The sequence below is a fragment of the Hevea brasiliensis genome, chromosome 11 (genome assembly GCF_030052815.1).
Source record: "Hevea brasiliensis isolate MT/VB/25A 57/8 chromosome 11, ASM3005281v1, whole genome shotgun sequence".
NCBI lineage: Eukaryota > Viridiplantae > Streptophyta > Magnoliopsida > Malpighiales > Euphorbiaceae > Hevea > Hevea brasiliensis.
Window position 1 is genome coordinate 31,126,309 of NC_079503.1, and position 16,443 is coordinate 31,142,751.

The 16,443-nt window shown below is 40.6% G+C and overlaps 1 protein-coding gene across 6 annotated transcripts in view; it reads right to left on the reverse strand.

Annotated features, from left to right (window-relative positions):
* LOC110661564 (phosphatase IMPL1, chloroplastic) overlaps positions 1 to 16,443 on the reverse strand; it is a 79,543-nt gene that overhangs the window by 37,327 nt on the left and 25,773 nt on the right. For 3 of the 6 annotated variants that reach the window (XM_058130018.1, XM_058130021.1, XM_058130020.1), the window contains one exon: positions 7,417 to 8,471. The exons of 2 other annotated variants lie outside the window; for them this stretch is intronic. In XM_058130018.1, coding sequence (XP_057986001.1) covers positions 7,597 to 8,471 — 875 coding nt within the window. In that variant the 3' untranslated portion in view covers positions 7,417 to 7,596. Of the gene's footprint in view, positions 1 to 7,416; positions 8,472 to 8,535; positions 12,399 to 16,443 lie in introns of those variants that run through there. One more of the 6 variants, XM_058130019.1, reaches the window with a different exon arrangement.

Below are 16,443 nucleotides of genomic sequence, written 5' to 3' on the forward strand. Positions count from 1 at the left end.
GTATATATATACCCATGCACAGATTAATTGAAATCAATGAGAATCGTCTCTTTCTACATGGTATCAGAGCAGGTCATCAATTTAGGATAACTATTTGTTCTCACTACCCAGCTCAAGAGAGACCTTGGCCGCCGACCGGCCGTTTCAACCCCGATCAACATCGCCGGCGTCGCCTCAACCCCCTCATTCCACCACTGTGTGCTGTTGCCTGATCCAGTATACCATTAAAGGACTTCTGAGGTTTAGCTCTCAGATCCTATTTCGGTATTTGCTTGATTTGTGATTTTGGGTTATTTTGCTGCTATAAGCACTTTGGATTAGCGTTTCGATTAGTTTTCTTTGTCTCAACAAATGGCAGACAATAAGAATGTTATTTCTGATGTGATTCCGGTGATGACTAAGATCACGGAACACAAACTTAATGGTTCGAATTATTTGGAGTGGAGTAAGACTGTTAGGGTCTATTTGCATAGCATTGATAAGGATGATCACCTTACTAAAGATCCACCCACTGATGATACACGACAAACTTGGCTAAGGGAGGATGCTCAGTTGTTTTTGCAGCTTCGGAACTCAATTCATAGTGAAGTAATTAGTTTAATTAATCACTATAAATTTGTTAAGGAATTGATGGATTACTTAGATTTTCTGTATTCTAGTAAAGGGAATATCTCCCATATTTATGATGTTTGTAAGGCATTCTATCGTGCTGAGAAAGAGGATAAGTCTCTCACAGCTTATTTTATGGACTTTAAACGGGTATATGAGGAACTTAATGTATTGTTGCCTTTTAGTCCTGATGTGAAAGTTCAGTAGGCCCAACGGGAGTAACTAGTTGTTATGAGTTTTCTTGCAGGCCTTCCTTCAGAGTATGAGACTGCTAAATCTCAGATTCTCTCCAGTTCTGAAATTTCCTCTTTGCATAAAACGTTCACACGGGTCCTTCGTACAGAAAGTACTCAATCTTCACAGCCTGCCAATAGTGCTCTTATTAGCAGTAATCCAAATGGACAATAGGGTAATAGAAGAGGAACTAGAGGAGGAATTACAAGCAACAGAAGTAATCAGCGTAATGGAGAGGCTAGTTCTAATCAGGACTCAAGAGGAGTCATTTGTTATTATTGCCACGAGCCTGGCGATACAAAATATAATTGTCCGCAACTTCAGAAGAAAAATCAGCGATCACAGATGGCAAATATGGCAGCAGAGAATTCTACAGTATCTTCCTCTGAGAAAACTATTTTGGTATCTACAGAGGATTTTGCACAATTTTCCCAGTATCAGGCATCTCTAAAGCCTACCAGTTTCCCTGTGACTGCGATCGCTGAGTCAGGTAAATCCACTACATGCCTTGTGTCTTCTTCATCCAAATGGGTTATTGATTATGGTGCGACAGATTACATGACAGGTAATTCTAGTCTTCTATCTGCTTTTCAGTCTAACCTCACTTCCTCTACTATTACTTTAGTTGATGGTTCTACTTCTTGTGTCATGGGTTCTGGAACTGCGAACCCGACTTCGTCAATTTCTTTGTCTTCTGTTTTGTGTCTACCAAAATTCTCTTTTAATCTACTTTCTGTTAGTAAACTTACTCGTACCTTAAATTATTCTGTTTCCTTTTTTCTTGACCAGTGTTTGTTTCAGGATCTTACGACAAAGCAGATTATTAGTAGAGGACGCGAGTCAGGTAGTCTCTACATTCTGGAAAATCATATACCGCGGTCGCTTGTTTGCTCCAGTACCTTAACACCTCTTGAAGCTCATTGTAGATTGGGTCATCCTTCTTTGTCTACCATGAAGAAGCTGTGTCCTCAATTTCAGTCTTTATCAGTATTAAAATGTGAGTCGTGTCAGTTTGCAAAACATCATCGTTTGCCTTCTGTGTCTAGAGTCAATAAACGGGCTTCATCCCCTTTTGAGTTAGTTCATTCTGATGTTTAGAGTCCTTGTTCTGTTACATCTAAAACTGGATTTCGTTATTTTGTTACTTTTGTTGATGATTACTCTCGTGTTACCTGGTTATATTTAATGAAAAATCGTTCTGAGTTGTTTTCTATCTTTTGCGCCTTTTGTAATGAAATCAAAACTCAATTTAATATTTCTGTGCGCATATTAAGAAGTGGCAATGCCAAAGAATATTTTTCAGCACAATTTCAGCCTTATATGACACAAAATGGCATTCTTCATCAGTCTTCCTGTGTGGATACCCCATCCCAAAATGGCGTGGCTGAAAGAAAAAATCGTCATCTTCTTGAGGTAACTCGTGCTTTTCTTTTTCAGATGAAAGTACCTAAACACTTTTGGGCGGATGCAGTTTCTACGGCATGTTTTTTGATCAATCGTATGCTGTCTTCTGTCCTTAATGGGGATATTCCATATACTACTTTGTTTCCTACAAAATCTTTGTTCCCTATTGAACACCGTATTTTTTGTTGTACCTGTTTTGTGCGTGATGTTCGTCCACAGGTTACTAAATTGAATCCAAAATCTCTCAAATGTGTCTTCCTTGGGTACGCCCGGCTCCAAAAAGGGTACCGTTGTTTCTCTCCTACTCTTAATCATTATCTTGTTTCTGCAGATGTCACATTTTTTTAGTCCACTTCATTTTTTCCTCCATCATCTGTGTATGAGAGTCAGGGGGAGGAGGATGATCTCTTAATATATACTGTCCAACCAATGTCTAGTCCTCTCCCACACTGCTCTTCCGTCTCTAGACCTACTCGACCTCCCGTTGTTCATGTTTATTCCAGAGATTGAGATTCCCGACTCGATCCTCCACCGCCTACTTCGTTGGGAGATCCTGCACTCTCCACCGATCATGATTCTGATCTAGACTTACCCATTGCTCTTCGTAAAGGTAAACGTTCATGTACTTATCCTATCTCTTCTTTTGTTTCTTATAATCAATTGTCTTCTTGTTCTCGGTGTTTTGTTACTTCTTTAGACTCAGTTCCTATCCCTAATACTGTTGATGAGGCACTGTCTCATCCTGGCTGGTGTGATGCTATGAAAGAGGAAATTGAGGCTTTAGATGCTAATGGTACATGGGAACTATTGCCCTTGCCCACTAGTAAGAAAGCTATTAGTTGCAAATGGGTATTTACAGTAAAGGTAAATCCTGATGGTTCTGTGGCTAGGTTAAAAACACGACTTGTAGCAAAAGGATATGCTCAGACATATGGGGTTGATTACTCTGATACTTTTTCTCCTGTAGCTAAACTTACTTCTATTCGCTTGTTTATCTTTTTAGCAGCTACATATGATTGGCCCCTGCATCAATTGGATATCAAGAATGCTTTCCTTCATGGTAATCTTCAGGAGGAGGTGTATATGGAGCAACCACCTGGGTTTGTTTCTCAGGGGGAGTTGGGTAAAGTTTGTAGGCTTCGGAAGTCTCTTTATGGCTTAAAATAAAGTCCTAGGGCATAGTTTAGGAGATTCAGTGAAGTAGTACAGGAATTTGGTATGCAAAAGAGTAAGTGTGATCACTCAGTATTTTATAGGCAATCTGAGGCTGGTCTAATTCTCTTGGTAGTCTATGTGGATGACATTGTCATCACTGGGAGTGCCTCTGCAGGTATTTCATCTCTTAAAACCTTCCTCCAAACTCAGTTTCAGACCAAAGACTTGGGATTGTTAAAGTATTTCTTGGGTGTCGAAGTTATGAGAAGTAAGAATGATATTTTCTTGTCTCAAAAAAATATGTCCTCGATCTATTGATAGAGACAGGAAAATTAGGTGCTAAGCCTTGTAGCGCACCAATGACTCCAATTTTACAACTGTTAGCAGGGGATAGTGAGTTGTTTGAAGATCCAGAGAGATACAGGAGATTGGTAGGAAAATTGAACTACCTTACAGTCACTCGTCCTGACATTTCTTATGCCATTAGTGTGGTAAGTCAGTTTATGTCTTCCCCAACTGTTGCTCATTAGGAAGCCTTAGAATAAATCTTGTGTTATCTGAAGGGCGCTCCAGGAAGAGGTTTGCTATATGGTAATCATGGGCATTTGAATGTTGAATATTTTTCAGATGCCAACTGGGCTGGATCTAAGGTTGACAGGAGGTCAACTACTGGATATTGCGTTTTTATTGGAGGAAATTTGGTGTCTTGGAGAAGCAAGAAGCAGAGTGTAGTTTCTCGATCTAGTGCTGAATCCGAATACAGAGTCATGGCACAATCAGTATGTGAGGTAATGTAGATACTTCAATTATTAGATGAGACAGGTTTTAAGACCTCCCTGCCTGCAAAATTGTGATGTGATAATCAAGCTGCTCTTCATATTGCTTCTAATCCGGTGTTTCATGAGCGGACCAAACATATTGAGATTGATTGTCACTTTATTCGTGAAAAGATTCAACAACAGATCATCTCAACAGGACACATCAAAACTGGAGTGCAGTTAGGAGATATTTTCACAAAAGCTCTGAATGGAGCTAGGATTGACTACATTTGTAACAAGTTGGGCATGATTAACATCTATACTCCAACTTGAGAGGGAGTGTTATGGAAAGTCAATCACTATGTTATGGAAAGTCAATCACTATATTATTTCTCTGTATATTCTGTATTCTGTATTCCTATTTAGGATTTCTTATTTAGAATTTCTTCCTAATTAGTAGAACACAATAATAGGAATTAATTGTATATATATACCCATGTACAGATTAATTGAAATTAATGAGAATCATCTCTTTCTACAGTCCCCGGCATCTCCCACACTACGCGTGGAGCCCTTTCCTGCGACCTTTTCCGACCGAATCTCCTTCCGACAACCTCGCCCCTATACTGCGACTCTGTCCAACCCATCACTCCTTGCTATGTATTTTCCCTTGTTCTTTGTTAAATATAGCTAATGGAAAGACAGTAGATTCAAAAACTAATTTTGTAAGTGATAATCCCTCTCTGCAAATTAGTCCTGTGAAGCTTGATGGAACCCACTATCTTGCTTGGTCAAGGTCTTGTCTTTTGTTCATTCAGGCTAGAGGACTACAGGGGTATCTTACCGGAGATAAGAAAAAACCAGATACTTCGACTTCTACCTGCAATCAGTGGGAGTCAGAAAATTCTCTTATCATGTCATGGCTGATCAATTCTATGCAACCACATATAGCTCATGGGTATCTACTGCTAGATAGTGCAGCTACCATTTGGAATGCTGTTTCCCAAACCTATTCTCAAGTTGGGAATGATGCATAGGTTTATGAGCCGAGAAACAAGGTTCATGGTATGAAACAAGGTGAGATGATTATTGCTCAGTATTATGCTGAATTGACTGGTTTGTGGTAGGAACTACATTACTATCAGGACTTTCAAGCTACATATCCTACAGATGCTGTTAAATTTCAAAAATTGATTGAGAAAGAACGGATCTATGACTTTTTTGTTGGACTAAATATAGAGTATGATCAAATACGGATTCAGGTTCTTGGTAAGGAGCCCATGCCTTCCTAAAGGCAGACTTACTCCTACGTATAGCAAGAAGAAAGTCGCAGAAATGCTATGGTTTATTCTTTACCAGTTGACAAAGCGGGACTAATAGCTGCTTCCTCTAAAGAACAACCACAAGCATCCGATAAGGATCATTTACATTGTGATTATTGTGGCAAGTCAAGACATACGAAGGAACATTGTTGGAAATTACATGGTCGTCCAACTAAAGGGCGCGGAGGAAAAAGGATGGGTTCTTCCAAACTTCAAGCACATGTTTTTGAGATAGTGGAATCATTTGAAAAAGTTTCTGATAATAAGAGTTTTTCAAGTTCAGAAATTCTGACCCTGAAACGTTTGTTGTCACAACTGGAGTCTAAATCAACCACTGCTACCTCCTCTAACTTTGTCAAGTCAGGTATATCTCTTCTTGCCAATCTTGATAAATCATTTTGGGTCATAGATTCAGGAGCAAACAAACATATGACAGACTCTTTAAACAAAGTTTTGACTTACTTTCCATGCTCAAGAAAAGAAAAAGTCCGTATAGCGGACGGATCTGTAACTACTATTTCCGGTACAAGTTCTGTTGCTTGCACTCCTACACTTAACCTTACTTCAGTTCTTCATGTTTCTAGTTTTCCTATAAATTTATTGTCTGTCAGTGCTCTTACTCAAGCCCTTAATTGCAAAATTGAATTTTTTCCTACACACTGTGTTTTTCAGGAACTGAAAAGAGGACGGACGATTGGCAATGGTAGAATGCAAGATGGCCTATATTTTTTAGATGACAAACGTGGGTTTCCAGGCAAAGCTTTGCTAGGACACTCTATGACTACTAATGATGAGATTATTCAATGGCATAAACGTTTAGGACATCCTTCTTTTTAGGTTTTAGAACGATTATATCTTGTTTTGTTTAAAAAGTGCAAATCTAAATTACTTGTTTACGATGCTTGTGAACTTGCTAAACACACAAGACATTCTTATCCTTCAATTAATAATAAAACCTTAGTTCCTTTTAAGACTATTCATTCTGATGTGTGGAGACCTACCCAAACTGTTTCTTTATTTGGTTGTCGATGATTTGTTACCTTTATTGATTGCTGCACCAGATTAACTCGGGTATATCTGATGAAAGCAAAAAGTGAGGTGTTTACTTATTTTCAACAATTTCATAAAATGATTTGCACTCAATTTGATGTAAAGGTTAAAATTTTCAGAACAGATAATGGGACAGAATATGTTAATAGTGCTTTTAGTGCCTATATGGAGTCTTCTGGTATTTTGCATCAAACTAGTTGTGTTAACACTAGTGAACAGAATGGGGTGTCTGAAAGAAAGAATAGACATTTTCTTGAGGTGGCTAGGTCTCTTATGTTCACTATGAATGTTCCTAAACCTTATTGGGGTGATGTTGTCTTGTCAACAACATATCTAATCAATAGAATGCCCCTGAAGACATTAAACTTTGTCGACACCATATTTTGGCCGATCACCGAAGTCAATGAACTTTAAAAATTGACCCCAACTGACATTCTTCGGTTACAAGTGACTCGATCGGGAAATAAACCGATCCCGCATCCAGTCGAATGCTTTCCGATCTCTCGACAAAGGAGATCACACCAATATCAAGTCTCCATGTCGTCTAATCTCATTTCCGATCTCTCGTCAAAGGTGATCAAACCAATATCAAGTCTCCGTGCTATCCAGTCTTATTTCCGATCTCTCCATAAATATTGTGGAAAATCATTTAATAAAGTTAAGATTTCAGTCCGACTTAATGGTGTTTCCGATCTTAAGTATTCAAATCAAGTTTCCAATTTTAATGATCTAAAGTTTTATCCGGTGTTTGGTCTCGGCTTAGGCCGATCTCATTGTTACAATGTTTTTCCGACCTCTTATACTTAGATTAATGATTGCTTTTAAGTCTTGTGTCCTAATACGTTCAAACAATCAAGCACTCATGCAATTTGGATACTTTCCGATCTCATCAAGAAATTGAACAGAAGGGATTTCATTTCATCTCAAAATAAAAGTACAAGTCATTCGGCTGGAGGGTCACCCCCAGCCTGTTCTACATTAACATTTCGCTCATCCTCTCTCTCTCTCTCTCTCTGGCTCCTCGTCGCTCTCGTCTTCGGCTCCTCGTCGCTCTCGTCTTCGGCCTATGGGGCGAGCTCGTTCATCCAGGAGAAGTCCTCTTCAGGATGTCGTTTCTTCAGCTCGGCCATAAGGTCATTATGGGCGTTCACATAAGCCTCGGCCTCCTTCGTAGTGCTCTCCTCTTCCTTAGCTTGAAGCTCCTCATCCTTGGCTCGGAGCTCTTCCTCCTTCGCCTGAAGGTCTTCAGCATAACGAGCGAGATCGGCAGACCAACCAGCTCGAGAGTCTTCGAGTTCCCGTTCCGCCTCAACGATCCTCTCCTCATAACGCTTCATCTGATCCTCCATTCTGGCAATGTACTCGTTAGCAGAGGAGAGCTGAGCTTGTGCAACAGAGGCATCTTGGACCGCCTTAAGGATCTCTTTCTTCAAACCATGGGGTTTCTCTCTGAGAATATGCTGGTTTGTGATGGCCTCTAAGCCTAAGCTCATTGTCTGAGCTAAGATATCATCCAAGCTCTCCTCCGCCAATCTGTTCCGATCTTCTTGGAAGCAAATGGAAGCTCCCATGACTTTGGCTATGTCGGGATTCCCCCTAGTAGAACGGTTCCTTTCCAATGATTGGATTAGAAGTTGTGCGCCCCGGGAAAGTGTCCTGACCGTGGGACCAGATGACTCCCCTTCTATGTTGGAAGAGCTCGGAGGAGGAGGAGGAGGAGGGGGAGGTGGAAGCTCGATTTGTTGAGGAGCTGGGGCGATGACTTCTATCTCAGGGATCGGTTGCTCCTGAGGTCGGGTTGGAGAGCTTGGCACCTCTATTGATTCACAATGAAGGGTCTGAGCATCGGCAGTGGCGGCCCCCTTCATCGCCCTCACTTTTCTGGAGACCTCCCTCTTTCGTTTGCGGCTCTCCTTGGAAGCATCACCGCCCGCCATACCTGCACGAAAAAGAAAGTCAGTGAGTTTGCTAAGATTCAGAGACCAGAGATATGAGTAGTGTACCAGGGCCGAGGTCAGAGAGCTGAAGCTCATATTCTTCTTCAGTGATCAGCTGCATCATCCAATACTTCAGTTCGGCCATCACTTCGTCTAAGCAAGAGAATTTCTGATTGGACGCCTGAGACTTTAACTCTTTCACCACGGCGTCTTTGTCCTTATTTAAAGTGATCATTTTTGGGATCGGAGCGACCCGGTGTTGCCAACTCCGTGGGATCCCCTCAAAGCCGTTCCGAATCTTGCTCCTCAAAATGAAGAACCGGTTCTTCCAATTCTTCAATGAAGAAGGAAGATCGGTAAAGAGAGAACAATGGGGCTTAGCGTGAACGAACCAGAACTCATCATCCTTCCTTCGGGCGAGCCTACGCAGCTCGGCAAAGACTTTGGTTGTGGGTTCCAGTCCCTTAGCTCGGCAGAGGCCCTGGAAGGCTATTAGAGTCCGCTAGGAGTTCGGATGCACTTGGGCTACCGAGACTTGATGGAATTTTAGGACGGCTTTGTAAAATTCGTCCAAGGAAAAACAGAGCCCGGCCTTCAGTTGCTCTTCATACACCATGATGAGATCGCCCTCATAAGAGAAATGGTCGGCCCGATGATCGCCATGGCATTTGATCAGTTCAAAGGAGTCAATCCGCAGATTGTACTCCTGGCTTATAGATTGGAGATCGCTCTCTCAAAACTGAAGGTAACTCATCAATTGACAAGTTGTCTCTTCTCAAACATGCTCCTCGCCTTGGTCTGCCACCCGAACTAGTTACCGGGACGAGAGCTCTGCTGGCTTGACTACCTGATCTAATCATGTCGCCCTCTTCCGAGGTCCACGAAACGTGGACAGAAGACGGAGTCGCAGCTCTCTGACCCTCGGCGCCTCTCATCTTCAAAGAAACCAAAGAAGTTTAACTAAGAAAAGATCAAAACCCATACCGGAATGTGATCAGTATCGGAAAAGCTTGAAAAAAGGAGAGAATTTTGGAGTCGCTTGCAAAGTGCTGAAAATGACATAAGAGAGCAACTGACTGAACCTCCCCCCTATTTATACCCGTCTGAGCATTCAATGCTCACGAAGTCCCAAGCGGCGCTTCGGTTAGCGGAATCGACTCGCTTTCTTGACACGTCGCAGGAAGGTTCCAGAAACACAATAATAAAATTAAATAAAATGAGATTGGCTAGTTAGGGTTATCGGATTGTGCGAATTTTCAGGGCTACAGATCGGCTAATGACGATTCAGTTAAAGATCAGATCGGATATGCACATCAGAGATCGGAAATTAACCAATACAACTCAACTCAACTCAACTAAGCCTTTATCCCAAAAATTTGGGGTCGGCTATATAGATTCGCTTTCTCCACTCTAAACGATTTTGGGTTAAATCCTCAGAAAGGTGTAATGCTTCTAGGTCATGTTGTACTACTCTCCTCCAAGTCAATTTAGGTCTACCCCTTTTTTTCTTTCTATCCTCTAACCTAATGTGCTCTACTTGTCTAACTAGAGCCTCCGTATTTCTATGCTTCACATGATCAAACCACCTCAATCTCCCTTCTCTCAACTTATCTTCAATTGGCGCCACTCCTATCTTTTCTCTAATACTCTCATTACGGACTTTATCTAGTCTAGTATGGCCACTCATCCACCTTAACATTCTCATCTCTGCAACTCTTATCTTAGACGCACACGACTCTTTCAGTGCCCAACACTCACTACCATATAACATAGCCGGTCGTATGGCTGTACGGTAAAATTTTCCTTTCAACTTATTGGGAATCTTACGATCACATAAAACTCCCGTGGCATGTCTCCACTTCAACCATCCGACTTTAATCCTATGACCGGAAATTAACCAATGCGATAATTAAATGATGAACTTCAAATAAAATTTCATTTCATTTCCAAAAGGTTAGATTACATTGTTTGGACGATCTCCAAGAGATTGGATTACATCATCAAGAGAACCTTTAAAGGTCAGATTACATCATTTGAGTGATCTCTAAAGATCGGCACTACATCCTATCTAGTAAGGACCTATGTCAAAGCCTAGCCTTGTGGCTGAATCAAAAGATGTGTTTAATCAGAAAGCCAGCCATAGGCATTGGATAGATGTGCAGCTCAGATGGAGTGACTATGACTCTCATGATGGTGAGTGAAGTCATCGTCGATGTCATCGACCAAAACCGAGCTGCAGTCAGGACGCCCGATGTGGTGAGGAGCCAAATGAACTTCAAGAGGCAGTCACCGATATTAAGATGGAAATTAGCAATCCTCTCACTCGAAATCGGTTCGCCGATTATATCGGTAGACCGATTCGAGATTGACACGATCGACATTTTTTATCTTGATCGGTAAATTAGTCCGGTTCTCTCACTGTCATCAGATGTGGTTCTCATGATTCTCCGATCACCAGGATCATAAATTTTCAATCGAGGAGCAAAGAGAATAGTCGGAAAAAGATCAAAAGCGGTCACCATAGCCGGAATGATTACCGGAGAAACTAGAACAGGAGAAATGAAAAATGGAAGGAGGAGAAATGAAATGTGGAAGAGTTTTCCAGGCTGAGACATATATATATAGGGCCTGAGCATTTATTGCATACAGAAACCGAAGCGGATGCATCAGTAACCTAATAATTAAATGCTTTGACTAAGGCAGGTTGGATAAAGAAGAAAGTTCTAGAAGGAGAGAGTTCGGGCAGAGGGGCTCGATATGAGAGATTGAAAAAGGGTCATAATAGAGAGATCGAAAAGAATAAGAGATCGGAAAGCATGAAGAAGATGAAATGACTTCCAATAACTCTCTACATAATCAGAGCCGAGGTAGTTAAAGCGTTGCAGACGTGATCAAATCTTCACCGCACGCCTCATTTGCAGAATCGCCCACATTGCTGACAGACGCCAAAAACAGTTATGACAGTTCTGTACATCACAATCCCCACCGTTGATTATACTTGTGTTACGGAAAGTCAATCACTATATTATTTCTCTGTATATTCTGTATTCTGTATTCCTATTTAGGATTTCTTATTTAGGATTTCTTCCTAATTAGTAGAACACAATTATAGGAATCAATTGTATATATATACCCATGTACAGATTAATTGAAATCAACGAGAATCATCTCTTTCTACATGGTATCAGAGCAGGTCATCAATCTAGGGTGACTATTTATTCTCACTACCCAGCTCAGAAGAGACCTTAGCCGCCGATCGGCCGTTTCAACCCCGAATCAACATCACCGGCGACGTCTCAACCCCCTCATTCCACCACTGTGTGCTGTTGCCTGATCCAGTACACCATTAAAGGACTTCTGAGGTTTGGCTCTCAGATCCTATTTCGGTATTTGCTTGATTTGTGATTTTGGATTATTTTGCTGCTATAAGCACTTTGGATTAGCGTTTCGGTTAGTTTTCTTTGTCTCAACAAATGGCAGACAATAAGAATGTTATTTCTGATGTGATTCCGGTGATGACTAAGATCACGGAACACAAACTTAATGGTTCGAATTACCTGGAGTGGAGTAAGACTTTTAGGGCCTATTTGCGTAGCATTGATAAGGATGATCACCTTACTAAAGATCCACCCACAGATGATACACGACAAACTTGGCTAAGGGAGGATGCTCTGTTGTTTTTGCAGCTTCGGAACTCGATTCATAGTGAGGTAATTAGTTTAATTAATCACTGTGAATTTGTTAAGGATTTGATAGATTACTTAGATTTTCTGTATTCTGGTAAAGGGAATATCTCCCGTATTTATGATGTTTGTAAGGCATTCTACCGTGCTGAGAAAGATGATAAGTCTCTCACGGCTTATTTTATGGATTTTAAACGGGTATATGAGGAACTTAATGTATTGTTGCCTTTTAGTCCTGATGTGAAAGTTCAGAGCCCAACGAGTAATGGCGTTATGAGTTTTCTTGCAGCCTTCCTTCAGAGTATGAGATCGCTAAATCTCGATTCTCTCGATTTGAAATTTCCTCTTTGCATGAAACGTTCACACGGGTCCTTCGTGCAGAGTACTCAATCTTCACTGACACAAGAGTGCTCTTATTAGCCGTAATCCAAATGGACAACAGGGTAATAAAAAAGGAAGTAGAGGAGGAATTACAGGCAACAGAAGTAATCAGCGTAATGGAGAGGCTAGTTCTAATCAGGATTCAAGAGGAGTCATTTGTTATTATTGCCACGAGCCTGGCGATACAAAATATAATTGTCCGCAACTTCAGAAGAAAAATCAGCGATCACAGATGGCAAATATGGCAGCAGAGAATTCTACAGTATCTTCCTCTGAGAAAACTATTTTGGTATCTGCAGATGATTTTGCACAATTTTCCCAGTATCAGGCATCTCTAAAGCCTACCAGTTCCCCTGTCACTGCGATCGCTGAGTCAGGTAAATCCACTACATGCCTTGTGTCTTCCTCATCCAAATGGGTTATTGATTCTGGTGCGACAGATCACATGACAGGTAATTCTAGTCTTCTATCTGCTTTTCAGTCTAATCTCACTTCCAACACTGTTACTTTAGCTGATGGTTCTACTTCTTGTGTCATGGGTTCTGGAACTGCGAACCCGACTTCGTCAATTTCTTTGTCTTCTGTTTTGTGTCTACCAAAATTCTCTTTTAATCTACTTTCTGTTAGTAAACTTACTCGTACCTTAAATTATTCTGTTTCTTTTTTTCCTGACCAGTGTTTGTTTCAGGATCTTACGACGAAGCAGATTATTGGTAGAGGACGCGAGTCAGGTGGTCTCTACATTCTGGAAAATCATGTACCGCGGTCGCTTGTTTGCTCCAGTACCTTAACACCTCTTGAAGCTCATTGTAGATTGGGTCATCCTTCTTTGTCTACCATGAAGAAGCTGTGTCCTCAATTTCAGTCTTTATCAGTACTTGAATGTGAGTCGTGTCAGTTTGCAAAACATCATCGTTTGCCTTCTGTGTCTAGAGTCAATAAACGGGTTTCATCCCCTTTTGAGTTAGTTCATTCTGATGTTTGGGGTCCTTGTTCTGTTACTTCTAAAACTAGATTTCGTTATTTTGTTACTTTTGTTGATGATTACTCTCGTGTTACCTGGTTATATTTAATGAAGAATCGTTCTGAGTTGTTTTCTATCTTTTGTAGCAAAAGGATATGCTCAGACATATAGGGTTGATTACTCTGATACTTTTTCTCCTGTAGCTAAACTTACTTCTATTCGCTTATTTATCTCTTTAGCAGCTACATATGATTGGCCCCTGCATCAATTGGATATCAAGAATTCTTTCCTTCATGGTGATCTTCAGGAGGAGGTGTAAATGGAGCAACCACCTGGGTTGTTGCTCAGGGGGAGTTGGGTAAAGTTTGTAGGCTTCGGAAGTCTCTTTATGGCCTGAAACAAAGTCCTAGGGCATGGTTTGGGAGATTCAGTGAAGCAGTACAGGAATTTGGTATGCAAAAGAGTAAATGTGATCACTCAGTATTTTATAGGCAATCTGAGGCTGGTCTAATTCTCTTGGTAATCTATGTGGTTGACATTGTCATCACTGGGAGTGACTCTGCAGGTATTTCATCTCTTAAAACCTTCCTCCAAACTCAGTTTCAGACCAAAGACTTGGGATTGTTAAAGTATTTCTTGGGTATCGAAGTTATGAGAAGTAAGAAGGGTATTTTCTTGTCTCAAAGAAAATATGTCCTCGATCTATTGACAGAGACAGGAAAATTAGGTGCTAAGCCTTGTAGCGCACCAATGACTCCAACTTTACAACTGTTAGCAGGGGATAGTGAGTTGTTTGAAGATCCAGAGAGATACAGGAGATTGGTAGGAAAATTTAACCACCTTACAGTCACTCGTCCTGACATTGCTTATGCCGTTAGTGTGGTAAGTCAGTTTATGTCTGCCCCAACTGTTGCTCATTGGGAAGCCTTGGAACAAATCTTATGTTATCCAAGGCGCTCAGAAGAGGTTTGCTATATGGTAATCATGGGCATTTGAATATTGAATGTTTTTCAGATGCCGACTGGGCTGGATCTAAAGTTGACAGAAGGTCAACTACTGGATATTGTGTTTTTATTGAAGGAAATTTGGTGTCTTGGAGAAGCAAGAAGCAGAGTGTATTTTCTCGATCTAGTGCTGAATCCGAATACAGAGCCATGGCACAATCAGTATGTGAGGTAATGTGGATACTTCAATTACTAGATGAGACAGGTTTTAAGACGTCCCTGCCTGCGAAATTGTGGTGTGATAATCAAGCTGCTCTTCATATTGCTTCTAATCCGGTGTTTCATGAGCGGACCAAACATATTGAGATTGATTGTCATTTTATTCGTGAAAAGATTCAACAACAGATCATCTCAACAGGACACATCAAAACTGGAGAGCAGTTAGGAGATATTTTCACAAAAACTCTAAATAGAGCTAGGATTGACTACATTTGTAACAAGTTGGGCATGATTAACATCTATGCTCCAACTTGAGGGGGAGTGTTACGGAAAGTCAATCACTATATTATTTCTCTGTATATTCTGTATTCTGTATTCCTATTTAGGATTTCTTATTTAGGATTTCTTCCTAATTAGTAGAACACAATTATAGGAATCAATTGTATATATATACCCATGTACAGATTAATTGAAATCAACGAGAATCATCTCTTTCTACAACTTGCAAGGACGAACTCGGAGCCCTTGGATCAAAAACAAACGACAGGTCCGACGCCTTTTATTCCCAGCCCTCGGATCCATCTTGTAAGGCAGGATATTGAGCCATTGGATTAGGAAGAGAAAGGACGGATATTCTGGATAGGATTCCAGTCATCTATTTTGATTCTCTTTAATTCTCGGATATCAGATCATGTCCTTTGAAATCCAGACCTTTCATTAGTAGCGCCCGTTCCCTATAGATACCTGCATGCAATACTGTAGAAGAGACGGACAAAAAAGGATGGTGGTGATTATAGTGAAAAGGCTCTGAAATTTAATTCAGTCTTGCTGCTTTGCCATTCTAAGCTTGCATGAAAATTGAGAAACTTCAAAAACTAATTTTCTCGAGTATCTCCATTGATAGAGAGTTTTCGAACCCTGAAATCCTTCATTTTCAGTTTGTTCATCACTCTACTACACCATTTCCGTTCAATCACGTCTTCATCACTCCAACATCAACACATTATTCTTTTAGCTTGATCTCATTCTGACCCAGTTTTCATCGCTTCGGTTCAACTGCATTTTAACCTAGTTTTTGCAAGCTCGAAGTAAGCATTAGTCCTTATATCACCAGCTTTCAACGCAACAATATTTGTGATCTTCAAAGTCAGTTTGATAGCCTCGACCTCACATAGGTAAGTATCTAGATTGTCACCTTGCCGAACGCTCGTGTTTTACTCTCTCTGTTTTTATTCTCAAAATTTTCATTAAGCTTAGTTATACTAAAAATCCCCACGTAGATCCTTCAGGCCAATAGTTATTCTCTTGAATTTGCTTTTTCTATTCATCAGTTCACATTATTTATTTGTTCTTAGTTATTACTTCCTTCGAACATAGGCGTTCTGGTTACGGGTAACTTGTAGGCAATTTAGTAAAATGTTGGTAGCAGTATCTTAACGTGAAAATCTCTTTGAATAAATAAAATAACCAAAGAATGAAAAGGGAATCTGAGGAAAAGTTATGAGGTCGGGCTACTAAACAAGTCTAGGAAATAGCATAATAGAGCGGGAACCAAAATAAAGTTGGACCCCAGATTAATAACCGAGAGGAATCGGATGTAGCCAGCCAAAGAGTTCGGACAAGGTAGTCATATACGAGATCGGTGAAAAGTTTGGTCTTATGTCACGAACACTTTAAGAGGTCGGGGGAGAGTTCTTACCTGATCCTCATTCAAACAAAACACGGAGATCGGAGGAGAGTTCTTATCCGAGATCCTTCATTAAAACTTTAAGCCGAACACTTT